This window comes from Tetrao urogallus, assembly GCF_951394365.1.
Source record: "Tetrao urogallus genome assembly, chromosome: 1".
In the NCBI taxonomy this organism is placed as follows: domain Eukaryota; kingdom Metazoa; phylum Chordata; class Aves; order Galliformes; family Phasianidae; genus Tetrao; species Tetrao urogallus.
Genome location: NC_136813.1, coordinates 52089990 through 52117915, shown reverse-complemented (window position 1 = coordinate 52117915; position 27926 = coordinate 52089990). Strand labels below are relative to the sequence as shown.

The window sequence follows — 27926 nt, the reverse complement described above, 5'->3', positions numbered from 1 at the left end:
GTAGAGAGCAATGAGGTTTCCTCTGAGCCACCTCATGTTCAGACAGCTGACTAGCTACCACCCCTTTTCCTTCACGCAGCCTTCCAGTCATTCTGCCTCAAGCCTGTAGTGTTGCATGGGATTCGTGACTGAAGTGCAGAACTTGGCACTTACTCTTTTCAAACCTCATACAATTGGCTCCAGCACATCAAACCAGCCTATCCAGATCCCTCTGTAACTGTTAACTAATATTGGCCAAGTTTGATTTAGTGATAGAAAACTATTTTTCTGGATTTTTTGATGGATAGAGAACAGAATGTATTAAGAGAACCAGGAAAAACTCAGATATTGCAAGTTCAGTTCAGCAGCAGCTAGTAAGCATGGCACAGGCGTTTGGCTGTATATTGGGATTAGCAGTGATATATTATCTATTGACTTTCTGGCAGGCCAAAAATGCATCTAGGGATAAGATGAAAGGTGCTGTAGAGCCCAGGATAATGTAGAAATAAGTAAGATAATAGCAGTGTTTTTAAGAAATTGGAGGTAACGAGCTAAGTTTATTACAATGGGCCAACTTTGTAAGTAGATGGAGATGTAAAATGAGTAAGACATAGGGCACTAGGCTTTGAAAGACCTTTCATGAGGTCGGCAGGCTGGTTTATCGATTTACTGTTCTTTGAATTGGTTGTTTGGTCTCCTTTTGATTTGTTGGTCTATTTAAAATTCTAAAAGAAGAGGGTGAAAGAAGGACAGAGTGGAGTAACTTCCTTTTGATTGCAGGTGTAACATCAACATTCAAATAAAAGGTATTCATTAGCTAGTAGAATATTGTTTTTAGGCTCCATCTTAAGTGTATATAACCTGTATATTTGCTTATTAGAATTTTTCTCGGAAAAGCAGAGGAATAAGGGAGAGTAGAAGATGAGAGTTTTGGATTGAGCTCAACAGCTTACTCTCACAAAGAACTAAGGAGGGTACTACAAAGCCCACCTCTTCAGAAAGGTGGCTTCCTTATTTTTTTCTTCTCCAAAGTCTGTGTTTGTCACTCAGTAGTCTGTGTTATATGAATGTTTTCTTTATCAACATGGCTTTAAGAGAAAAGGAAAGAGCATACTTATCCTTTGCAATGCTTTGGGTATTTTTTTAGGCTTTGACCCCACCCAAAATTAACACAATTTGTTCATTTTAGCATCTGCTATTTTTATAATTTATAATTGTTTAGACCAGTATGCAAAAGACCTTATTATTGGCTTCATGTATTAACATTTTTTTAAAGTGCTAATTAAATAGTATTCTGTGCAAAGTAAAGCTTCAGAAAGAACTTGTTCTTATCTGTCTTCGGTCTCCTTGCTTCCTTGTTTTCATCAATAGTTGTCCTACTTGCACTGTTTTAAAAATAGCTGTTTGTGACAGTGGCCTCTTCTGCACGATAACCTTAAAACAAGGTGAAATGAAAGACATTTTACAATATTAGGTAAAGGTGGGGTTTTTTTGTATGCATTCTATTTCGAATATTGGACCAGATTATCAACTGACGTTCTCATTGTTCTACTAAATTTCATCTAGTTATGCCTACTTAAAGGTCAAGATGCTTTGATTCTTTTTGATGGTCTGGATGTGCTCAAAAAGTGGGCACAGAAGAATCTAACGATGTTTAAAAGAGTCGAGTACAAGGTGTTGCACTTGGGTCAAGGCAATCCCAGATACGAGTACAGGCTGGGAGAAGAACTCATTGAGAGGAGACTTGTGGAGATGGAATCCTGATGGACAAAGAACTGGACATGAGGCAGCAGTGTGCTCTTGCAGCCCAGAGGGCCAACAGTATCCTGGGCTACATCAGAAGAGAGGTGGCCAGGAGGGAGGGGAGGTGATTATCCCCCTCTACTCTGTGAGACCCCATCTGGAGCTCTGTGTCCAGGCCTGGGGCCCCCAGTACAGGAAGGGTACAAAGCTATTGGAGCAGGTTTAGAGGAGGGCCAGATAATCAAAAAGCTGGAGCACCTCTCCTGTGAAGAAAGGTTGAGGAAGCTGGGCTTGTTTAGCTTTGAGAAGTCTCTGGGAGACCTCATTTTGTCCTTCCAGTACTTAAAAAGAGCTTGTAAGCAGGAGAGAGGCAGACTTTTTACATCATCTGAATGTGATAGGACAAAGGGGAATGGCTTTAAGTTAAGGGGGAGGAGATTTAGGTTAGATGTTTGGAAAAAATTTTTACTCAGAGGGTTGTGAGGTGCTGGAACAGATTACTCCAGAGATGTTGTGAATACTCCATCTCCAGAGGCATTCAAGACCAGGTTGGATGGGATCTTGAGCAGCCTGATTTTTTGGCAACTCTGCTTATGACAGGAGAGTTGGAACTAGACAATCTGTAAGGTCCCCTCCAATCCACATCATTCTGTGACTGTATGACAGGCATTCAAAACTTGACCTTCGTTACAAACTTTTGTACTTTGTCAAATGTTGGTGGAGAGCCAGCAAAACATCTGGTATGTTCATGTTAACATGAGCTTGTATTACTTAGAACTCATTTGTGTTATAGCTTCTTTGAATCAGTGATGTTATGAATCTGGTGTTTTATTTCAGGACCTCAGGGCAGAAACCCCACTTGGTGACCTGTGGCATCATGACTTTTGGGGTAGCAAACTCAGCAGCAATACCAGTCATAAATCGTATCGACCACTTACTGTCCTAACTTTCAGGTGAGACTTGCCATTTTGTTCTAGGTTTAAGATTATTTTAAATGCATACTGGCATGTTGATTTTAGGGAGGAGGCAAGATGAAAAAGGGGAAGACGAAATATCTGGAGGGAGTTGGATGTCCTTCCTTAGTCTGATTTTTCTGCTCTCTTTCTTAATCTCAAATTGAGTTTTAATTTTCAAATTGTTTCTTTTCCTAAGTACACGTTATTTTGACGTTGTTTTTCAATATACTTTTCAGAGATTGCATCTCATATACTTTGGTATTAGGAGCATTGTGGATCAGTGTGTTGTCAAGGAATGAAATGTATGTTCCCTCCACTTAGCCCTGCTGCCTCTTGTACTACTATTGTAGTTTCTGTTCCTTGCTTGGTTAGTAAAGCTGTCTGATGATTCTTTTTATAAATAGCATCAATCTGCTGTGGCCTTTTGCCACTAGGACACTGAGTAATTTTTCTGTCTCTATCTCCCTGATATTTTTGTTTCAAGTGAATGTTTGTCTGAGAGTCTGAGTGAAAAAGATGTTTGCTTGTCTATTTAACTGGCTGGTTTTCTCAGACAACTAATGGTTTACAAGGAGTCCTTCTGTAGATGCTTAGCTCATGTCTCGTTTGCCCAAATCCTTGTACAAAAAGAAAAAAAGCAAAAAAAAAACCCACATAGCAACTGTGCACAGTAATGCAGAGAATCTTTAAGAACTGAGCCATAAACTTCTTTACTTTCCCCAAACAACTCTGTGCAATGGAACCAGCTGCTGCAGAATGTAGAGTTGACACTGACTGTAGAGTTGTTTCTGGTCTAAACAGGAACTAAGATTGGAGAATCGTTTAGATTCCTCCTCAGACTGAAGCAAAAGCTTTGACTCTTGAGATCAGTGTTAGTGTTTTAGCATGATGTCTCGCTGTCTTAAGGTTTCTTTGCATTGTCAATGACAATGCAACTGAATGGTATGTGTCAGTGTCTTAATCTTAGTGAAGCTTTCACTGCATTCAACAGCACATGCTTCCCTTTCTTTTCAAGGTCTCTGTGGTAGATTCCATCTTTAGTAATATCCCAGTTAGTTTAATGAGAGAACTGGGATACTATCATTACTATATCATGTGGGGGATACTATATACATGTGGGGATGGTCCTTAAAATGCTGTTTTCACAAGTAAGAATTTGGCTTACTTAATACCCCAAGTTTAACTTTTCTGTGTATCACATCTATAATGAGTTAGGTATTTTTAATAGATTTCTTTTAAGCCAGACGTAGGCAGGTCAAATGAAGTATTTGAAGTTGTAAGTTTCTATGTATCTCACCTTCTTATAAAAGCACACAGAAAATAACATGCTCCTCCCTTTATCCTCTCCATTTTGCCTCAAAGTTCCTATCTTGGGTTGGATCTTAGACTTAATGTTTTTTACTTCTTTTTCGTTCTGATACCTGTATGACATTTTCTCTAACCTGTCTCACAGATTAGTTACTAAGACTTGCTGCCTGACTACTTTCTGGATTGATGCTGGATTGTACCCAGCTGCTTTCTACATCAGTCCAAATGCTAAGATGTTTTTCTGCTAGGATGCCAGTAGAAATCGTAGTTTCTATGCATTTCAGTTTCCATGCTGTGAATGTATTTAAAATTATTTCATCAAGTTGCTTGTGGACACAGTGTCTCTTAAGCCCAAGACTTCCCACAATAGGCTGGGAGTTCTGTTGGTAGCCAAAAGCCAGTTCTAACTTATCATCAGTGTGATTAACACAATGACATTAACATATGTCTTTGAAGAGAGTAGATATTCTAAATACGGTATCTCATATGAATACCTTTAAATAAAGATCAGGATGTTGTTTCTGGCCTGTTGTGGTGATATGAATTGGTAAGACTATGCATGCCAGGGTTTGCTTGCATTTTTCAGCCTGTTTTGTTTTGTTTTTAGCCTTAGCTTTTGTTCGTTTCTAATACAGTCTTGGTTTGGGGGTTGGTTAAGTTGTCTGTTAGTATGTCTCTAACTATTCGTGTAACTTCTAACCTTAATGCTTTTGTTTGTATATAGAATTAATTATCTTTTTGCTGGAGGCTTCTACCCAGTTGGTTTCCATGTCATCAATATCATACTGCATTGTACTATCTCAGTGTTGATGGTTGATGTGTTCTCAATATTATTGGGTGGATTGCAATTCACTAATAAAGGAAGAAGACTAAACCTGGCTCCAAAGGCATCTCTTCTAGCTGCTTTGCTGTTTGCTGTACATCCAGTGCACACTGAATGTGTAAGTACTGAATACTTATTTCCAGCAATTTGTATCTTAGAAGTTTTTGACCATCTTGATTAATTAGCTTTGACATAGCCTTTTACTGTACTCTTCGCTTATATATATTCTTAACGCTTCTCTTGACACTTGGCTTACAAGAACGATCAAATATTATGGTTAGTGCTTTCAAAACCTTGTAATTCCACAGGGCTGGACCTTATTAAGGAAGATAAATTAAATCATTTAAGTACAATAACTAAAGAAGGATAGCCCTAAACTGCAGAGTTTTCCTAATTGCTGGATTAAGAATTCATTACTAGAAACATTAGCACATGAGTAGCCAAGAATGGAAGATAAACTGAATGCAAATGCTTAACTACTTTTCATTCCAATTTGCTTTGATAAAAGGCAAGATGATAGAATATTGGAATAGGGTTATTACATAAACTCTGTATGTGACTATTAGGATATTTTATCCAGTTTTCAATCCATGATGCACTGGGGATACTGGGAAAAATGAAGAGGACTCAGAAGAGCCATGAAAGTGATTAAAGGATTGGAAATCATCCCATGTCATGATGGATCAAATTCCATGGATTTATATTTTTAGTATGAAGGAGAAGATTAAAGAATGGTTTTGTGTTGTTTTTTTTTTTAATCACAGCCAGTAATTATGTACATGGGAAGCAGAAATTTGATAGTAATGGGCCCTTTAATAGCGCAGACAGAAGCATAATAGTGACTGGAAGTTGAAGCTATAAAGATGCAAAATAGGAACATGGCATGTGAGTAGTGTCCAATTAAAATACCTGACCAAACATCAAAGTCACTGTGTGCAAGCTCTAGTGAAGACGAAATGATTTTCTTAAGGTGTTCTGCCCTCATAGCTGAGAAAGTTTTATGGCCTTTTGCTGGTGTATATGCTGGCTTTGGTTCCTGATTGTTTAATATCTTATGAGTAAGAATACATGAAATGAAGAATAATTGCAATGCAAGAATATTTTTTATTTAGAGTTTGGAGGGACTGATGTATTTAAAAGGTACTAATTTTAACTTTGTCCTATAAAGGAACTCTGAATCCTCATTGTACAGTGTTCTGTGTGTGTGACACTGATCTCTTTTCATTTAAAATATGGCTTTTTTTTGTGGCCCTTTTTCATTCTTGTTGTATGTGATTGATGGGGAAGAGGTAACAGAAGAAAGTGCCTCTCAGTTAACTGGAGATCTTGTACATACTGGAAACCTGGAGAAGGTTCTGGATTAGCAAATTCTGAACCTTATTTGGCAGTGTGGCTAAAACATCCTGTAATTTGTTCTTTGGTGTTTACCTAAGTAACAGCTTTTTTATCAAAGCACCTAGTCAGAAGGGTCCCTGATATGTTTTCCAAAACAATTTTAGATGTCAAAGTGAAGTAAGAAAAGTCCTCAGTGCTTTTGGTGTTTTGATATAAAGTGAAATGTCATGGGAATCTTAATCATAATCTTGCTATTGACATCTTTATTAATAGCCATAATTTTATTCATTGTTCTATTTAAAAATATATTTGTGAGGAGGCAATGATTATTCAAACAATCACAAGGTTATCAAATAAATCACAAATGATGCAGTCTGACAGCTATGTGAGCTTTGAAGACTTATGTACACTTTGGGCAAACAATGGAAGAAGAGGAAAAAGCATGCTTAGGTAACACATCTCTTCTAAGATCCAGGAGCTGACAGAGGCTTCTGATCATCTTCCCAGTAATTGATAAATCTTGTTGCACCATAACAGTCATGATACTGCTATGGTTCCAGCATGAATGCATGTCAGGAAGCATCTCCTCAAAGAGCATTTCTCATTGTTTTAGAGCTGTGAGCTTCAGGTAGCACGACATTCTGGTTTTGAAATGAGATGACATATTTTGACACAGAATAGTGAGGAACCTGTCAGTCTGCTGCTGTGGTTTTGGATATGCGCAGCACAAAACAAACTTGTCGTCTAAAACAGATCTTGAAAAGTTTAATGCTTTCAGTAGCCATGTAATAAAAACATCTGTCATTATATGTATTTTTCTACAGGCAAGTAAACATTGCTACGGCGTCTTTCTCTCTCTTAATAAATGTTTATTCTGTGTAATGCTTGAGAGATGAAACACAGGCATAAGAATATGCCTGATACTAATTTAAAACTGAATTTTTCCATTTACCTTGTTTTCAGACATTATGTACCTGATCCTTCTCTGAGATGAGAAAATTGTGCATTTGGAGTCATTTAAGGCCATGTGTGTGTTGTTAACTCCTTAATCTTTATTATAATAAATTGGCATTTATTTTCAAAATTGCCTAAGCTCACCTTTACTTTTATTACATTAGCTGAGAGCAGCTTATCAAACTGAATGATGCTTCGTTATTATCACCTTTCCAAATGCTTCCTCTACGGGGCAGGAGAAGAAGCAGGGAAGTTGGGTGTTTGGCTTTGAATTAATGAAGAAGTTTTTCTGCACTGTTCAGGAACCAGCAGTTTCTTCTTTTATGGTGCTCAACTGAGGCTGAGGGTGTAGCAGAAGAGAGCTGCTTCTGTGAATTCAGTTCTGCTCTCATGTCTCTACACCTTCGCGTGTTCTAAAGTTCTTTAGAAACATGTTACATCATGTTTGACTGATGTGCAAAAGAAATAAACTCTTTTCCAACAGGAGGGTTAGTAAATATCTTGAAGCTACATGAAAATGCAGTTTCTCTTTTTACTTATCCCTTTCTCACAAAATGAGACCATGGATGAAGAAGAAGAACCAAATTTTCTGCTTTTGCTCCTGAACCATCACCTCATAAAACCAACACTGTTCATCTTCCACAGGAAACATGCAACTTGGAGCTCCAGCATGTAGATATAAACTCAAAAAAAAAAAAAAAAGAAAAAAAGGAGTCTTTCCAAGTTCCTTGCTCAGGGTGCTTTCTCCAGTGAGGTCTGAACTTCTGGGCTTATTCAATCTCCTGCCACCCCACTGTGCTATGATTTCCCCCAGAAAATTCATGGCATATTGTGACTTTTTTTTTTTTTTTTTAAGTCAGAATGAAGATCCAAGAATGTGTCACAATCACTTGTCTAAGCAAGTGATTGTAAACGCAGGTTAATTCCTTGAACTAAAGCATGTTGATGGTCCCAAGAATGGTCTTAATTTAAATAGTCTGGTGCAGAGGTCCCAGGATGAGCTTCTGATTTTATTCTGCGTTACTACAGCTTCTGTTACAAGATGAAGCTGCAGGTAACTCTAGTGTAATCAAGTAATACAACACCAAAAGCTGCTGGAGGATGGCGTTCCAGCAGGCTGAAAATTATTTCTTCATTGGGAGTATTCAGACTGCAATTTGAAGGCTGCCTTGTGTTCTGAAAGTAGGTAGTCTCAATTTGTACTTCAGCAGAGTTGCTGATTTTGTAGGGATTGAAGTCTTCTAAGAGTTCTACTGAAAAACATTGTAATCTAAAAATCTGATGGAATGGGGTAGTCTGCATTTTCTTAAATGAAGTCATGTTTTTTTCTTAAAAGTAGCAGTATTTCATAAATTTAAGCTAAATCGTTTACCTATTTATTACTAAGCAACATCCAGTAAAACTTATGACACTGCTTGGAAAAATTAGGTATCACTAGCTGAGCAAACAAGATTTAAAGAAAAAGAAAAAGATATTAACAGCACTGGTTTTATATTTTCACTTTGTATACGTATGTATCTTTATGTCAAGTTTTCTAAGAATAAAATCTGGTAATATTATTTATTTTCTTGTCTTTTTAAGGTTGCAGGGATTGTTGGCAGAGCAGATCTACTATGTGCCCTGTTCTTTTTGTTGTCATTCCTTGGCTACTGTAAAGCGTTTAGAGAAAGTAAGCATTGCATTTTATTTATCTTTAATTTTATGTTTTGTGTTATCTGTATTCATAAAGTGAAGTATAGCAGAACCAAGGGATGTTGTCCCTAATTCTTGTTAAACAGTAATAATTTATTTGCAGAAACAAATGTTTTGTAATGGGGCTGATATTTTAAATAGTTCATTGTACAGAAGCATATAAAGTACTTTAAGAAGTATTTTAGAAAGAAATTAAACCTGTATATTTCTATTATCGGTGTTATAGTGTACTTATGCTGTTGTGTTGGAATGGCTTAAATGGAAATGAACTTTAGAAACCTCACTTGTTATTTTTAATAAAGATTTATTCATATGAGTAAGCCCTCTGATTTCCAGCAATATGCAAGTGCTGGTGTATGCATGTTGATTATAGTGTTATTCATAGGATTTTTGTAAGACAACTGTGTTATTTTAACATGAAAAAATCCTTCAACAGAGATTTTAGATCTGTTGTATTATTTGACCTGAATGCAAGTTGGCAGTTCAAACAGTGTTTTGAAGGAATTGTCTTGGGATTTTTAAATTAATACACAAAAATACATCAATTTGTTATTATGAAAAACTGTACGGAATAGGCATTTTGGTTTCCAGATGTGTTCTAGCAGCAGTAATAGTGGAATCATTTGGTGAACACATGAAGAGCTGTGCTACAGCGAGCTTGCACTGCATCAATTCAAAAGGCATGGTCTATAACGTTTAACTGCAGTTGAAAATGGTCCAGATTAACAACACAGTAATGGGATTGCAGGGTTTAGAGTAGGGGAGGGGGAGAGGGAAGGTAAGCTGGTGCACTGTGAGCTCTAAGACGCTGTCAATAACCCTGTTAGTTGAGCTTACACTCCTTAGAACTACTTTGCTTATTTCTACTACACTTGAAATCATAAGTTTAACTTGGTCACTTCAGATTATGCTTGTGGTAATTCCTGTTCACTTCTGTCTGTTTTTTTTTTCCTCTGCGTACATTTCAGTTTTCAACTGAAATCATGTCTTGATGAGAATGGGCCTCGGGATCATGTTTGTTCATTAATTTTTTTCTCACCTATTTTAACTGGCTGTGTTTGTGCTTTGGATATTTCTTCTGTCAGCACCGGAGTAAATCAGACGAAATACTGGCTTTCTTGTTTATTGATAGAGGTATGCTGATATGGCTGGGGTAATAATTTTTGTTTGAAGACCTCAAGAGCCAAGTTCCAGAGTGCAGTCCTTCAAATAGTTTTGAGATGGAGGATATCTCAGGAATTATTTAGAGTGTGATGTGTACTCTGACTGGGGATATTCTGAGTGGTTTTACAACTTTCAAAGGCTAGTCTGATGATTTTAAGAAGTCAGTGTAGTTTCAAAAGTATTCTAGTATTAAAGTTCTTGTCACTGATGTAAACAAAACATAGTGTGAAGTCAAGATAGTAAGAATTACTTAGTTGTTTTGTTGGATGCTATCTCATAATAACATCAGAGCTGTCTCTTACTCAGATTTGTTAAGGAAAACTATGGTCTGCCAACACTACTGCGCCTTTTGTTTTCCAGATTGCATTTAAGTGGTTATTATCACATTCATTGCCTGATTTTCTCTCAGATAATTCTTTGTGCCTGAAAATTTTTATCCAGGTTACATGTAGTTCCTTCTTTGTGACAATTTCAGGTCTTGCAGATCATATCTTGAATCTCATAAATGAGAGAATGAAAAATTTATATCATCCAGCGCTGTGGAGAGCATAATGTCTTTGGCAGATCTTACATGGAGCTAAAGGGAGGAGTCCACCCTTCAGGTTACTTAATCTGAACCTTACAAATTTTTAGGTCTGAAAATGGCCCAAACACTTCAAAGTCAGGATTTATTTCTCATCCTAGATGTGCCTTGTTGTAAAAACAACAATAATAAAAATAATAATAATTTCTGAGCAGAAAGATAGATGAGGTTGACTACTAGCAGTATCTCCACAAGCTTGATCTTTAGCCTCCTAAGTCAGCTGCATTTCATCTTGTGTCCATTACGAGGGGATTCTCAAATTTTACTGAGTTCAGGTTTCCCTACTTTGTGATCTTCAGCAGCTAACTTGGGCAGGCAACTTAAAAGCCTTTTCTCCCTGCTCTTTTTGTGTAGTCATTCAAAAGAGATGGACTTGTTTTGATGGTCAGTGAGAGGGGTGGTTTAGGTTAGGAACTTGCAATTGTCTTCTGGAGGTGCTTGAAACTCTTAGCTGTATAGAAGATTACAAAAGCTGGGCTTATAACTTAAAATATGTTTCCTTTGCCACTTTAGTTGGGGAAAAGTGCAGGCAGGTAGGTGCTGAAGTGGAGCAACCTAACTTTCTTTTGTCATAGACTGTAGAGAGATTTAGCTCCGAAGGAAACTCTGAAGGTCATCTCTGCTCTGACAGCTTAAGACAAGACTAGCTTTGTATGTCAGGTTGCTCAGGTCCTTAAACAGATGAGCTGTAAGAAAAACCCAAGGCAATTCCACAGCCTCACTAAGCAACTTTTCTAGTGTTTAACTGCCCTCGTATGAAGATTTTTTTTCCCCTTACGTTCAGTTATAATTTGGTTTACTAGGCCTTGCAATTGCATCCTATCCTTTCCCTTCAGAGAAGTCTGTCTGAAGGCTGAAGTTGGATCCTCTTCAGCCTTCTCTAAAGGGAGAATGATAGGAGAACCAATTCCCTCAGCTTCTTTTCATATGTTATACTTCTGTGTCTCCTAACCACCTTAGTGATTCTTTACTGAATTTCCATCTTATTGATGCATCTCTTTCGTTGGACACAACAGTGAATACAGTACTTTGGATATAGCCTCACAAGAGCTGAACACAGAGGAAAACCATATTCACTCACCCATTGGATATGCTGTAGCTTATATAGCACACTGTGCATTTATCTTTTTTCATCGCCACAAAAACATTGCTGACTTGTCTTCAGTTTGCTGTCAGTCAGGAACTCCAGGTCCTATTCTGCAAACCTGTTGTCTAGGCAGTCCCCATACTGATCTGAAACATGCTGCTGTCTTTGAATTCCATGAGCCTTATGTTAGCCCATTCCACCAGCTTGTCCCAGTCCCACCTGCTCACAGTCCATTTCTCCACTGTTCCTATGTATCCACTAGCAGAACCCCACCAACAACAACCACCACCAGTTCTACTTTCTGACCACACAATCTCTTTTCTTCTTTTGAACAAGGAGGTTGGTCCAATGTATCAGGCTCCTCATGTGTTGTCTGCTGTAGATAGTAGTGTCTTTATAGTAATGGCTGTAAGGGAAGCAGCTGTTTATTAAAAACTAGTGGTGATAGGTGGACGGTTGAACTGGATGATCTTGTAGGTCTTTTCTAACCTTTGTAATTCTATGATTCTAACATATCACAAAGAAAATACCATTTCTTTTCTCAGGATTCAGAATGTTTTCCTTCTGTTGGCAAATCATAGTTATCCACAAGATTCAGAGTCTGCAATACTGCCAATGCTCATTGTTAGTTCTAGTCCAAGTAAACAGTTGTTACTGCATCACTTTCTAGATCAGACCAAGATGCTCATTAATCTTTGTAGAGTAGCCTTTGTTATTATGAGGGGAGAGAAAACAACCAAAAAACCTTCCGTGCATTCTGTTACATCAGGCTTATGTTTCTAATTATATACAGCATCTTCATGAAGATCCCCCAGAAAAATGATACCTAGCAATTTGTTCCAGCATTCCCATTTTATTTTATCTTGCTAGATTTGTATGTATCATTGGCAGGCATGACCCTAAATCCTGGGTAAACTGCCTCTGCCCTTGTTTCTGAATTTGGTTGTCACATGTATAGCGTAGTTGATGAGCTGTTTAATAGGAGGAGGAGAAATATCAAAAAGGGATTTTTTTCTTAATTGTTATTAAAAAATGCATGGTATCATGGTTTTTTTTTGGTTTATTTAAAAGAAAGTGCAGACCTGAGCCTTTCAGCATTTATAGACTGCATTTGTATTGCATTTAGAATACAATTAACGAAAGATGTTTGATACTAATTTGCATTTAATGATGAAGTTTGAGTGTCAGACTAAAACAAAGATTGAAAAGCCTGAGTTCGTGATACTGGTATAGTTTCATCCTCAGTAACATACAGTCCAAGCAGCATCCCAATGCTGTCAGACAGGTTATCTCAGACATTCACAAAGCACACGCCGGTTCTTGCAGCAAGGCAAAGTAAGTTTTGTGTCCAGGTGGGTTCCAGAAATCCTTTTTGCTAACATGGGTTTAGTTGTTGTACTGTCATTGTTGAAGGCTTCTCTAACAAAAGTCATAGAAAAGAGACTGGTTAGTGTTTGTTTTCAATCGATCTTAAGTGAATGAACAGAGGGTGTTTAGGTTTTTTTGGCTTGAGAGTGAGGAATCATAAAAATGTCTGGGACAGATTTAGGAATACTGTGAGGAAGTGTAAATAATTCTGATGGCAATAAAGAGATTCGAGAAGTGGAAGTTATCAGTCTGGAAATCTTCCAAAGGAAAATGACTTTTGTAAAGCTCAAGATATACTGCAGTTTGCTTACCTGATGTGGTTTACTTGTGGCTTGGTAGATTTTGGGGCAGAAAGTTTACTTCAGCCTGAATCTGTAGCATTACTTTTATTACTTTTTTCTTCAGCATCTCACTATGTAGGCTATAATTATATTCATTGAAATTCTGAAAATCTTTTACTTTTTTTTCTAATACACAGTTTTTGTTTTTACCAGAATTGACAGGTTAACACGTTTGCAAGGAACTAATCTGTTGTTCTCATTCTATTCTACTGTTTAAAAATTGTATTTATGAGGACAAATCCACTGCATAGGCTTTGGAGACAGCAAGAGCTGACAGCTGTTTAGGTAGGTTAGGTTTTGCCTTCCTTTGTCTTCAGCCTTGACAGTGATCCAGTGCATTTATTTGGCAACTCCATTAGTGTTCTGAGTAATGTAAAATGATGAGTTTGTGATATTTACTTCATGTGAGTGACACCAGGCGTGGATATTAAATAGGGGAACAACTGCTTGTATGCTATAACTTCTAAAAATGACTTTGTACTGGTTGTGTTTCTGTTTTGTTCTATGTAGTCTCCCATTAATCAGTTACTAGTTCATTGCTGATATAATGAAATGTGCAAAGTAGACTGGTAGACTGTAGTTAATACTGAAGATTTATATTATGAATTTTTTTATTTTTATTTTTTTGTTAGTTTGGAAATGTTCAAGTCTTCTATGTGAAAGAGTGCTGTTAAGATAAAGGGAGAAATTGTTAGCTGTTTTGCAGTTAGTCAAGAAGCCATTTACTTCTGTTAAACATTTGGGCCCTGATTTTTCAACTATGTGCCCAGCTGTTCCTGTTTGAACACATTGGGAAGGAGGAGTTGTATATGGAAAATGACAAACCATAGCTGCTGCTGCTTTTTTTTTTTTTTTTTTTTTTTTTAAGGGCTAAATTTTTCTTCTTCAAGATGGTTTAATTTATGGATAGATGAGGATAGACAATCCCTCTACTGTAACGTCTGCCTAGTGAGTTTTGAAGTACATAGAGATGTTTAGGAACAGCATTTTAGTGCTACTGTTTTGTTATTATGTGAATGGCTGAGCTGCATTGCATATAGTACATACATTCAGAAAACTGGAAACACAAAGATCTCAGGCTTAAGTTAATTCTAACAGTAGATTCTTAGTTGATCTTCTAAGACTAAGTAATTCAAGTAATTCTTTCCCCTTGTACAGCAGTGTGCAAGCAGGGAAGTCTTAGGGTAAAATGAGTATTTGTAGATGTTTAGCTGGAAGCTACTGTCCCTCCAGGCAATGCACATCAACAGAGTATATATATAAGCATGTGTAATTTTTCAGTGAAAAATAAAACTTCCTTTAAAAGCTTATCATAATTGATTTTGCTTCAATTTTCAAATGAGATGGCACTTTCACAGGAGCAGTTACACCATTTCACTTGAGCATGGTGACTTATTAAACTGCTCAAAGTTGTCACTTGTCTAAGCCCTAAGCTACTCAGTTGGTTTGAAGGAGGGAATGCTGAACGCCTGAATGTTTGGATTGATAATTGTTCCTTGATTTTCTTTTGCTTTGCTGTTACTAGCTTGACTTAAAAGTAAGACTAAGCTTGATACTCTAAACATATTGTACTTTTCTTCATACCCTGATCTTTTGAGGAACCTTGTTTCATTGATTTGTGGATTTAGGACAATGCTGAGTGAGGCTTTTCAATAATTAGGATTAGCATCTAGGAAGGCAGAGTTGAAGGAGTATAGGTCATATATTTAGTATCAGTCAACTCCACATCGTAAAACTCTTTGTTCTGCAGAATTTCTCTAGAGGTGCTTTTACTCAAGTCCAGCAGCATGAGTATAGGTGCCTTCATGGCTTAGGCAGGTATCTCTTCAGATTTCCTCAGCTTTCAGACTTAATGTACTCTTCAGGCAGGGTCATCTGGAAACTCTTTTTTGTGTTGGTATAGAAACACTATCTTTTTCCAGCTAAAAAAAAAAAAAAAAAAAAAAAAAACCCTGTTTACTTGGCATGCTTACAGTCCTGTCCATCTGTTAATGGCACAATGCCCACTCGCAATATGGTGTACCAGTTTCAACTAGGCACAGGTGCCAACCAAAGATTGGTTTCATTTTCTGACGCAAGATTTTTCTGGTGGGAAGCGGCACCGTATTAGGGGAATGTGCTTTGTTATACTGATTACTTCTGTTGGCATATGTGTGTCATATAATAATAATTAGCACTTAATGCAGTGCTTTACATTTGCAAATCACTGTTAAAAATTGCTTGAAGGCATTTCTGAATGCTTCATATCTATTTTTCAATTCTAGTTTACTACTGAGATTTCTGCAGTGAGGATATGGGGATTATTTGTGCACACTTAACAAGGAGCAAGCACAAGATAATGCATTTCATAATTGAAATTATCTCTTTGAAGTTTAATCAGAAATTGATTAATTTTCATACCATTACAGTTCTGTATATGACTGTATTGACTTGTTGAGACTGATGAAGAAACTAAAGGAACTGACATTATGTTTTTGGGAAGGAAATATTGATGCTTGTTCCTCTTCTTTTTGATGTTGTATCTATAGAATTGTTTTTTGTTTACCATCTTTTACTGTCTTTGAGAGTTCATACTTAAGCTTGGCTACACCATACATGCTGAGACATTGCTGGCATCTGAGGCTTGGAATGTTCACAAGAAGACAAGTCTGTTTCTGTACAGTTTTGAATGTGTGCCTGAATGGCATTCAATTATCATTTTTTTCCCAAGATCGTTCCTCAGGTTTGTCAAATGAATTCTGAGTTCTCCTTAATACATTTCCCCGTCATTGTAGCCTGGCAGCACTTTGAGACTTTAAAATTTGAATGATGGAATATTCTGATTAAAACATCTAATGAGAAAAGCTACATGAAAGAAAGATCCAATCCAGATCGTATCTTTCCATTCTTCATGGTAACCTAGAATCTTAGAGTAGTTTTATAACTGTTACTTGGATCTGTTCTGTAATAATGTCATCCAGCCCCTGTATTTTCTGGCTTATTTCACACTCTTTCCAGTAGAATTGTCATGTCTTCCTGAAGACAAAGTTTGCTTTTATTCAGGTTTGCTTTTTACTTTCCAAGTCAGAAATTATACTTAATTTTTTCTAAATGGCTAATATATGTCTTCAGAAAACAATTACCATATTCTTTGATGTTTTGGAGACTCATCTAGAAAATATTACATCTGTTTTTTTTTTTTTTTTATGGACAATTTTGACCTGTCAGCTTGGCTTTGATTCCTTAGCTCTTTTTTTCCTCTCCATTTTCCTCTTTAGTGGTAGGATGCAGACATTTAATTTTTTTTTTTTTATGTTAATTCCAAGCTTCTGGAATCTCCAGTTTTGCATGATGTCCCAGAGGTATCAGTTTAGATTACTCTTATTTGGAGTAAATGTAGTCAATGGGTATAATTTAAAGCAGATTATTTTCTCTATAAATTCTGTGTCTTGTAGTTCATTGCTTTGCTTCTGTTCTTGCTCCCTTTCTGCCGATGTTGTGAAAGTCATCTGACTGCAACTCTTCTGACCTCTTTGTGAGAAATGGAGCAAAAAGGCACAGAACACTTCTATTTTCTTGGCATTGCCCCCATTTTCTCTCTCACCAAGTACCTGAATAACTGTTTCCTTGCTGCTTTTCTTACTAAAATATCTATGGGATTGTGGTTTTGTTCTTTACATACATTGCATTTTCTCATTTTGTGATGTGACCTTTATGAATTTAATGCTTTATTATTGTGCTGTTGTTACACTTGTCCTTGATAATTTGACCTTTCTTTTCTCCCTGCTGCTTCTTACGCTTAATCATCAAAGCATTTGTGAATTGCTGAGTTTGATCTCTTGCTGTACATACTTTCTACCATACTCCATGTTAACATAATCTTTATTTGTGCATTGAATGCTGCTTCACTTCTCTGGGAAATGCTCAAATGTCCCAGCTTCTCTCTCCCAGAATTTAGATCTTGAAAGAAGAAATCTCCCACCTGAAGTAAGTGTGCTTCAGCAACCTCTTTGAAATCCATTGGCTTTACTGTTCTCTCTTTTACACTTACTAGGAAGGCTGATTGTTGTTTTGTGCTCATAGTTTGCCTTCTGTCTTCATATTCTGCCGGCTACTTTCTTTCTACATTTGGAACAAGCACATTTCAAAGACTGGATGGACAGTTGCAAGCAATCTGAAGAGTTTAAAAGTCTTCAAGGGATATATTTAGGATGGATACTTTTTATTCTTAGCAATGCTTATAGAGAGAATTTTGAAGCCTTGTTCTCCATGAATTGCATGCATACATGAAACATGTTCTGTGCATTTGATGTCAGCTGGGATCTCCTCATTGCGTTTTTTGTTCTTGACACTACAACTTTTCTTCAGCTGTTATATATTTTGTATTTCATGTTTTGTTTTGTTGTCATTGAGATGTGTATGACTTCTTTCCTTTAGAAGGCTTTCTTTTCAATTTGACATCTGCACCTCTGACGTCTACTCTTACCTCAACTGTAAGGATGTAATTTGAGATGGAGGTTGAAGAAACATATGCCTGCTATATTTTATTTCAAAGATAAATTGTAAACATCTTAATATTCACTCAGTTTAAGCTTTTAAGTCTTAGGTAAGAAAGGAATGCTTCAACATTCTTCAACAGAAAGCTTCAACAGAAGCAACTTCAAACCTTATGCTTCATAACTTTTACTATCTTCTGCAAAAGTACTCTGCCCCAAAATGAGACCAATGTCAATAGGTCCTTTTCATACTTGTAGTGATTGTATCTTACTCACCAACATCATCTAAGTTAGTATACTAGTTTCACTTTATCATCAGTGAAGAGCAATAGCTACTTCTCTGAACTTGAATTAGGTAGGTAACTAGATCCCTAAAGGGGTCTCTCTCTTTCAACCAATTAGAAACTACACTTAGTGTTCTGTTATGTTGTTCTGTTCTGTTCTCAGATGTAGGTGCCTACTTCTAGTGAATGAGATCTTATTTCTGTCATTTGTCATCTCTGTAGAACATTATGATAGTTCAGACTAAGTACTGAGGGTCAAACCTGCATTAACAGTAGGCAAGCACGACTCTAGAGATCAAGGAAAATATATTAAAAAAGGGTTCACTCGATGAATATAGAGTTCAGCTTTGTTTCTTCACAGGCCAAATGAAAGGTGGATTCTTGTGTTGCCTACAGAGCCCATGTTGCTTGAATCAAGAATATGTCTCTGAATAAGCTGAGTGCTTTCCTCTGTTGCTTTAACCTGTGGAGTAGAGATTGTGACAGATATGTTTTTGTGTGAAGTACCCATGTACTGTGTGTGCAATAATACCGTGACTGTAGTAAGGCTTATTGTTATATCAATCTCAGAAATGCCTGCTTGTAGAACCCAAAAGCAGCTACGTGGTGTGGTCTTTAAAGATTCTTTCTTTGACTAGAAGCTGTTGATCTTGATCTCTTGATCTCTTAACTCCACAGTTCTTCACCCAGTCGTAAAACTGTTTCTCTGCTCAGATGCTGGAATTATTGAGCTCTGTGGCATTCTGTGGTAGTGCTAATGAAATGGCATGAAGCACTTGCTAAATGCAGCAGCCCTGGAAAAGCAACTCATTGTGCCTGTGTAGATTAGACTGCTGTTGAAGGAGTTTGTGTGTGTGGTGCTGCTTCATATGTAACCATTAGAAATAACTTCATGTTCTTGTGGTAGCTTGGAAGAGAGTAGCCAGTAACATTAGAGTTGTAGCTAAGGAAGATAAATGGATCCAAGTCTTGGGAATTAACCTTTGCAGATGATAGATTGTGAAAACTATGTGAAGCTTCTGCCATTCTAATTAGTCTGGCTAAGACATCTAGCAAATGGGGAGATTTCTAATGTCTCAGAGAAGAGAAAAAGACTGCAATAAATGGATGAATGCCAGCATATTACAGGAGGCACCCTATGCTTTTCAAGTCTACGTAACTAGGTTTTGACTAACAGGAAATCTTGTGAGATTAAATGCTGGTTTTCCTTTTATTTCTTTGTTTTTCTTTTTTTTTTTTTTTTTGATATTCTAATTTTAATTTCTAACTTTAACTTTTAAATGTATATACCTAATATTATGACATGCTTTATTTTGACAGATAAGGAAGGACATAATTTTTCTGTATTCTGGGTGCTGGTGAGTGTTCTCCTAGGTGCAATAGCCATGCTGTGCAAAGAGCAAGGAATTACAATACTGGTAAGAATCCTCTTACTGACTGAATTTTGACTTCAGCATCTGTCAGGTGCAGTTGTAAAGTGTACAAAGATGAATGTTCTCCACAACTAATCACATACCTTTTTGTTCTCTTCAGCAAACTAGCAATATTCTAATAGAGCTGTATTGGTTGTGTCTCCATAGTCCATATGTTGTAAATTCATTTTATCTTTTGTAAGCAGTTTGCATGTATCTGTTAATTTCTTGCAAAACTTGAAAGATTAGCAGTGTTAGTTTCACTGTGTGTGAATGTTCATTGGCCTTGTTTTTCAATGTATCATTGTTGAGATAGTGAATCTACAGGCCTCTCTTGGAGGCCATGAACAAAGATGTAATTGGAGGAGAGTATTTTTAGAAGCTCCACCTTCTCGCTTTTTTTTGAACGTTCTTAATTAGAAGTAGGGTCATTATTTATTTCTAACGCTGAGTCTTTTCTTTCTGTTCCCTATTTAACGAACTGTATATGCAAACAGGCACAGTTACTTTTCAAATTCATTGTCCTCTAGCTTTCTGTTACTTAAGTGAAGATGCTCCATTTTGAGGGACCCAGTAAGCCACCTGAAATGCTGCACCTGTGATTTATACCTTTTATGTAGTTGTATATCTGTATAAGTAAATCTAATTTGGTGCTTTAGCTGACATAAAACAAAGCAACAGAATCAGAAGAACTATTTGCAGCAAGGACATTCTTGTCCTTCTTAGAAAAAAAAATTGTAGAAGAAATCACTGAAACCGTCTTCCTGTAGGACATTATTTTCAGACAGACATTTGCAGGCTGATGCATTTTTTCAAAGGTATTTGTGAGGACATATGTGAGGATAACCTAAGAAATATTCTTAAAACATTTTGTGATTATGTCTTCTAATGGTGTAAGTTAATTCCATCCCTCTAGGGAAACTTGCATCCTCAACTCCCTTTTCTTCTCTGTGTACCATTGCACACAGCCTGGGAAACAAACAAGAATTAGAGATCTGTGTGTGGTCGCAGGACCATAATCCTATTGTGATCATTAGGACATGGTAGGACAGCTTGCATAACTAGAATGCAGTCATGGACAGCTATGTACTTTTTAGGAAAGACAGGCCAGCAAGGCGAGATGGTAGAGTTGCTTTTTATATAAGCAGACAACTGGAATGTTTTGAGATCTGCCTAAGGATGAGTGATGAATGGGCGAAGAGCTTATGGATGAGATCTGAGGAGCACACTAACATGGGTGACATAACTGTGGGTGTTTACTACAGGCTGCCTGATCAGGAGGAGGAAGTTCATGAGGCTTTCTACAGACATCTGACATTAGTTTCATGAGTTCAGGCTCCGTTCTCACGGAGGATTTCAACAACACTGATATTTTCTGGAAAAGGAACATTGTCAGGCACACACACAGTCCGGAAGGTTCCTGCAGTGCTTGGACAATAACTTTCTGGTGCAAGTGGTAGAGGAGGAGCCAGTGAAAATAGGTGTGTTGCTGAACCTTGTTCTTATAAACATGGAGGGACAGTTTGGGAACATAAAGGTTGGTGGCAGCCTTGAATGCAGTGACCATGAGACAGTGGAATACAGGATTTTACATGGAAGAAACAAGGTAATAAGTAGAAATGCAACCCTGGACTTCAGGAGAAGCAACTTTGACCCATTCAAGGACCTACTTGGAGGATTCACATGGATTAGAGCATTGGGAGATAAGGGCCCAGGAAAACTGGTTGACATTCAAGCACCACTCTTTCCAAGCTCAAGAGCTATGCATTCCTAAGAATAAGAAGTCGGGCAAAGCTGGCAGGAGTCCCCCATGGATGAGCTAAGGAGCTTATGGAAAAACTCAAATGGAAGAAGAAAGTTTATGGTATGTGAAAAAGGGGTCTGGCCACTTGGCAGGAGTATAAGTACATTGTCAGGGCATGCAGGGATGCAACAAGGAAGGCAAGGGAGGTCAAGAACAACAACAAGGGCTTCTTTAGGTATGTAAGTCGCAAAAGAAAGACTAGGGAAAATAGGGTCTGCTACTGAATGAGGTGGATGCTATGGTGACGAAGGACACTGAGAAGGCAAAGATACCAAACGCCTTCTCTTGCTTCAGTCTCTGCTCCTTGAGAATCTGGGGAAAGGGAAACCCCCTTGATCAAAGAGGACATGGTCAGGGGTCATGCAGGGAAACTAGACATATACAAATCCGCGGACCCCAATGGAATGCACCCATGTGCTGAAGGAACTGGCAGAAATGTTTGCCATTCTGCTCTCTTATTATCTTTGTAAGGTCACAGAGAATTGAAGTGGTGCCTGAGGACTGGAGGAAAGACAATGTCTAGAAGGGCAAGAAGGAGGAGCCAAGAAACTACAGACCAGCCAGCCTCTCCTCTGTCCCTGGGAAGGTAATGGAGCAGCTTATTCTGGATGTCATCTCCAAGGAAGTAAAAGAAAAGAAGATTATCAGGAATAGCCAACATGGCTTCACACTAGCCTGATAGCCTTCTGTGATGTCACGACCAGCTGAGTGGATGAAAGAAGAGCAGTGGGTGTTGTGCACCTTGACTTCTGACACTGTTTCTCAAAACATCCTTGCAGTTAAGCTTAGGAAGTGTGGGATAGATGAGTGAGCAATGAGGTGACTTGAGAAATGGATAACTGACAGAATTCAGAGTGTTTTGGTCGGTGGCACAGGGTCTAGCTGGAGCCCTGTAGCTAGCAGCATTCCCCAGAGGTCAGTACTAGGTCTCGTCTTGCTCAACATCTTCATCAATGACTTGTATGAAGGGCAATTTTACTGATGATACTAATCTGGGAGGAGTGGCTGGCACACTAGAAGGCTGTGCTGCTGTTCAGCGAGACCTAGACAAGATGGAGAGCTGGGCATAGCTGATGAGGTTCAACAAGGGCAGGTGTGGAGTCCTACACCTGGGGAAGAATAACTACACACATCGGTACAGATTAGGGGCTGACCCGCTGCAGAGAGTGGCCTGGGTGTTCTGGTGGACAACACGTTGGCCATGAGCCAGCAGTATGCCCCGGTAGCCAAGAAAGCCAATGGTTTCCTGGGGTACATTGAAAAGAGCATGGCCAGTAGGTCGAGGGAGGTTTTCACCCCCTCTGTTCTGCCCTGGTGAGCCACAGCTGGAGCACTATAACCAGGACTGGGCTCCTCAGTTCAAAAACAAACAAACAAACAAACAAACAAGGAACTTCTGTAGAGAGTCCAGCAAAAAGCCACAAAGATGATTCAGGGCCGTGAGTATCTCCCTTATGAAGAAAGGCTGAGAGACCTGAGGCTGTTCAGCCTGGAAAAGACTAGGATCTGATCAATATGTGTAAATATCTAATGGGCAAGAGTCAAATGGATGGGGTCAGGCTTTTTGGTGGTGTCCAGCAACAGGAGAAGGGGTAACATGCAACCTGGAACAGATGAAGTTCCACCTGAATACAAGGAAAAACTTTATTTTGAGGGTGACAGAGCACTGGAACAGCTTCCCAGAAAGGCTGTGGAGTCTTCTCTTCAGATATTCAAAACCTGCCTAGATACTTTTCTGTGTAACTTATTCTTGAAAACCCATTTTAGCAGGGGGGTTGGACTATGATCCAGAGGTCCTTTCCAATCCCTCTGACTTGTGATTCTGTAATTATTTGAGTTAGAAGACACAGAATTTGTATTTGATCTGGATTTTTTATTCGTTTGCTAGGATTTATTTGCATTGCTAAGATGACGGTATTTATTCTTGTGTTAAGGGACAAGGGTCAAAGGGATGAAAGGATAAATCATATATTAAAAAGATTGCTTCTAGGCTGAATGTATTTTTCAGTTAGATTCTTACGTTATTAATCTCCATGTAATTGATGCAAAAGCCTTGTAATTGCCAGCTGACCTCTCTGTGTAAAACCATGCCACACTCCAACCTATCTCCTCGCTTTTCCCTATGGTGGTTCCTCTTTGTTCTAACTCCTTCCTTGCCTGATACTATTTTTACTGACTACTTTTTTCCATTTAGTTTACTGACGTAATTTCCAAAGGTAATAGGATGTAGACTAAGTATTCATGAATTGTCATGGTTGGTGATTGCTTGGATGTTGGAGTTGTACTTTAACATTGACCTCAACAGAATTACCTCATTGACCTCAAAAGAATTACCTCTGGATCTATTTTATGCACATTCCACCCAAGGAAACAAAAAAGTACAGTCCTGAAGAGCAGTACTTATACTTCAGCTTTATGTGTAGTGGCTGATATAGAACTTCTCATTTTTTTCAGCAACTTCCAGTGTATGTGTTGATGTAATTGCAAAAAAAGCAAGCCTGATAAAATCTCTGAGCCTTTGGTTGTTGTGACAATCAATTTATCTTCAAAAAATAATATTTTTGAAAGCTGGAAGTCAAAAGATACCATGCTGCTCAAAAATGTGTGTGTGTGTGTGTGTGTGTGTGTAAAAGACTTAAAGAAACTTCACCTTAATATAAGCCATGCCTTTTGACTGTTGTGTTTACACTGCAGAACGTTTGGGAAAGCAGTCTGAGAACAGATAAGTAGTTTGAACCTGTTGTAACCATATCGGGCATAGTTTGCTGGTACATGGTGTCCCTGCAACATTATTGGATATAGCAAAAGCCTATCTATTACAATAGTGTGATGTTCCACTCATCTGAGCTCAGGTTCTTAATTTCTCATTCTGCCATCTTATTAGCAACATATCTGTTATTCACTTGTTTGGAATCAGGAATTAGATGTAAAATGTAGAAGTGGAATACAAGATGTATTTTTTTTTTTAATTGTGTTTTGGGTAGCTACCTCATCTTACTTTTTATTTACTTTTTTTAACTTTTGTTTTGTTTTGTTTTTTGTTTTTTGTTTAGGGTTTGAATGCAGTGTTCGATGCACTGGTGATTAACAAGTTAAATATTTTGGAGTTCATTCAAAAATTACTACGTAAGGACAGGTTAATGGAGGTGAGTCCTTAGAGGTTTTGTTCATTCTTGCTGGTCAATCATGTACCAAAAGAAAGAGAGAGAACTTCTGTCAGTTTTGTTGTTGCTGAGAATTAAAGAAAAATTAGGGATTTTCAGCCAGCTAAGTAAGTCAATTGTGCAGTTAAATCTTTGTAGCACTGTGAGTAATAATGGTATTACATTAGAAATGCATTGAAGACAAAAAGCCTTTCTACAGGTTCTCACATCAGTATCTTAAAACTGTTGTGGACGAGCTGCCTGATGCTACAAGTTCTACAGAAGCAATAGAACTCCTGAATGATTATTAAACACAGCTTAGTCAGCATAGGTAGAGCTATTTATTCAGATTCATGAGGTGCTTAAATAGACATTAGAAAAATAATGTAAAAATATTATTATGTGCCATTTCCCAACTCTACTAAAATATTGTACTCTTTTCTTTAGCATATGAATTACCAACCAGGAGACAATTTATAGTGGATTGGAGATTTGAAAGTAGAACTATTCAAGCTCTGATAGATACTAAGGATAAATATGTACTTCTATTGATACTGCTTTAACTAGTATAGGATCAAATGGAATTTAACACCAATTATTTGTTGAGAGATCATAATCATAAGCAAATCACAAAAACAGTCATGGTTAGTGAGGTTAGCAATTGATAGCAGCCAAATAGATCAACAGACTACTAGAACATCACTACTGTTAAACAGCTGAATCATTTGCAACCCCCCTGCAAGCTTCAGCAAGGCAAAGGGAATGTATGTTCATTGGAATTTACATTGATTGGTAGTTTCACTGTGGAGAACTCTTGGTCATATTTCTAAGCAGCACAAGTCCTATGGGACAGTTAAATTGCTTCGTGAAGTGTGGCAATGTTCTTAAGAATCTTTGCAAGGAAATTGGTGAAAGTGGAATTTTCAGAACTGAAACAATAGATTTGGCAAGGAATGGATGAAAGGTACAAGAATATGTCAGCAAGCAAGGATACTGAGGAATCAAGTTGTATAATGACAATAATGTCAACCAGCATAAGAAAAGGAAGGAGTCTAGAGTTGTACAGAACTAAAGTAGATTCAGCTCAAAATTAAAGTGATGGAAATGTGTCAGGGTCAAACTTTTTTTGGAGAATTACTCGTTAAGCATGAACAGCTCCAAGCAATATACTTCTGTTTTGTGATCTTCAAGCTGTCTGGGTGAGGAAAACATAGAATGTGTCTTTCCTCTATCATCTTTACATAAAAGTAATTAATTTTAGCTCCTGCAACTTAAAAAAAAAAAAAAAAAAAAAAAAAAAAAAGTGTCAAGGTCTTTTCATTTAAGTGTATTTAAATTTCATTTGTTTTGTCTTGTTGAAAGGCAGGTCATAAATTTTTAATTGCACACTTTTTTTTTGCCCTCTTGATTTGAGACTACTTTCAGTTTGATGCCAGATTTCAGTAAGCTCTAAATCAAAGGCAATAAGACATGTGGTAACAATTCTCCCACTTCTAAAATCCTGCTTACTAAGAGATTTTGTGGTTTGTGAAGTGTGGCCTTTTGGAAGGTGCGTGTGCCATTAAATGAAATTAAGCCTGGGATGACACTTTTAGTGTAATTAGTTTGTAATAAGACATATAAATTGTCACAATGCAGTATTCCTTCACAACACAATTTTTCCCCCCCCCCCCAAAAAAAAAAAAGTATTTAGCAATGATTTGCTTGAATCCTCATTGTAATGACTTTTGTTACTGACATGTGCAAATTGGAAATAGTCATATGAGCACAAAGGCTAGCTTGTGTAAATTCACCATTACAAACTTATTTCCTTATGCATTTAACTAAATATTTTAAGATGATTCCACTGTCAGCTACAAATATTAAAAACTCATCTGAGTATCTCTTTGAAACTTAACTTTTCCATCATTTTAGAGAATAAATACCTTCAGCCAGGACACTGCTAGATCTCTTGCTCAATAAGACTTTTTTTTTTCATAGTTTTCAGAAAAAGCTAGTATTGATTCATAAGTAATTATGGTGATGCTTGCTAATCAGTGTATTTCAATCATAGATGGTAATAAGCAGCATGCTAGCTCTTATGGAGGACATAGAGAACAGATCATGTCTAACTAGTTTTTAAAGAGAATACAGCATTTAAAGCATATCAGGCTAAAGGAGGAAGATACGGATAAAGGAAAGCTAATACTTCAGATCATGTGACCACATTTCTTAGGATCCAGTCAACACCTTCATGTAAAAATCTACTGTTTATCAATGTTTTCATCTTCAGATATGTTCAACAGAGAAGGAAGTGGTTCAGATGACCCCTAATTTCGGAGAAACTCTTGCCTTCAGTCTGCTTCTCTTAGGACTTATTGAGGCTGCTTAGATTAATTTCAACCATCAGGTTTTAGGAAGCTTTAAGAGAGTCCTACAACGCTGTAACACAGGGAGTTAGAGAGACACTATAGTGAAGTTTGACTTGTAACTGCAAAAGTAAGGCAAATGTCAATTAATAACTTCTCTGAAATGGGTGGCCAAAAGGATGCGAGTATAATAAGGAGAAGAAGAAAGTATTTGTTTTTAAATGCTTTTTCTTTCTTTCTTTTCTGTAGAGTGCTGGTCTGCTAAGAAAGGGGCTGCTTTTCAGAATAACTCTTCTGATGTCTGGAGGGGCTGGTATACTTTATATACGCTGGAGGATTATGGGCACAGGGCCACCAGCTTTCACTGAAGTAGACAATCCAGCTTCATTTGCAGATAGTTTGTTTGTGAGAGTAAGTTATGATGCTGATTTTTATTATTTTTTTTCTGACATGCTTAGAACTTTTGTCTTGGTCAGCTAATTAAATTTTATTTTGTGTTTTAAAGAAACAAAATGGGCAATCTTTATGTTGTGAGATGTGTAATGAATCACTTCCCTTGTGCTTTGTGATTTTCTGCCACTGTTTTGTTTGTTTTTTTTTTAAACCTACACCTTGAATATTCTTTGCATTCAATTTAGTATGTGCTGCACACACTGAATGTTTCCATTTATTCACTACTTATTTCATGCTTGCCAGCAGTTAGCTTTTGCTGCGTTTCGTTATTTTTCCACATACTGTATTTGACTCTTCATCTTTACAATTGAAGAAAATAGCATAAAGTTCTGGTCTGGTGCATTTGGAGTATGTTTTGGCTGTATGCTTCTAACTTTATTAAGTCTGGATCTTGGAGATGAGGAATGAAGGATGTTGTTTTTTGACATTTTCTTCTGTTGTGAGAAATTCTTTCTGCAAGTGGATGTTGATTGTACAGTATAGAACTCTGTTTCCCTTCTCTGAGGAGAGCCTCACAGCTGTATTAAAAAAAAAAAAAAAAGTTAATTTCACAGCTGTAACATATATGGTCTACAGCTAGATGCAACCTAACAGAATTTAAGGATTTAAGGCCTGTTTTATAAGCAGTGTTTTGCAATAACAAAAATGGTAGAAAAGAACTAAAGTTTCTTCCC

The 27926-nt window shown here is 37.4% G+C and overlaps 1 protein-coding gene across 1 annotated transcript in view; it reads left to right on the top strand.

Annotated features, from left to right (window-relative positions):
* TMTC4 (transmembrane O-mannosyltransferase targeting cadherins 4) overlaps window positions 1–27926 on the top strand; it is a gene marked incomplete at its 3' end in the record, with an annotated part of 50368 nt that overhangs the window by 3463 nt on the left and 18979 nt on the right. Inside the window, exons 2-7 of the mRNA XM_079540275.1 lie at window positions 2560–2675; window positions 4711–4927; window positions 8680–8767; window positions 19413–19510; window positions 24362–24454; window positions 27049–27210. Coding sequence (XP_079396401.1) covers window positions 2560–2675; window positions 4711–4927; window positions 8680–8767; window positions 19413–19510; window positions 24362–24454; window positions 27049–27210 — 774 coding nt within the window. The remainder of the gene's footprint in view (window positions 1–2559; window positions 2676–4710; window positions 4928–8679; window positions 8768–19412; window positions 19511–24361; window positions 24455–27048; window positions 27211–27926) is intronic.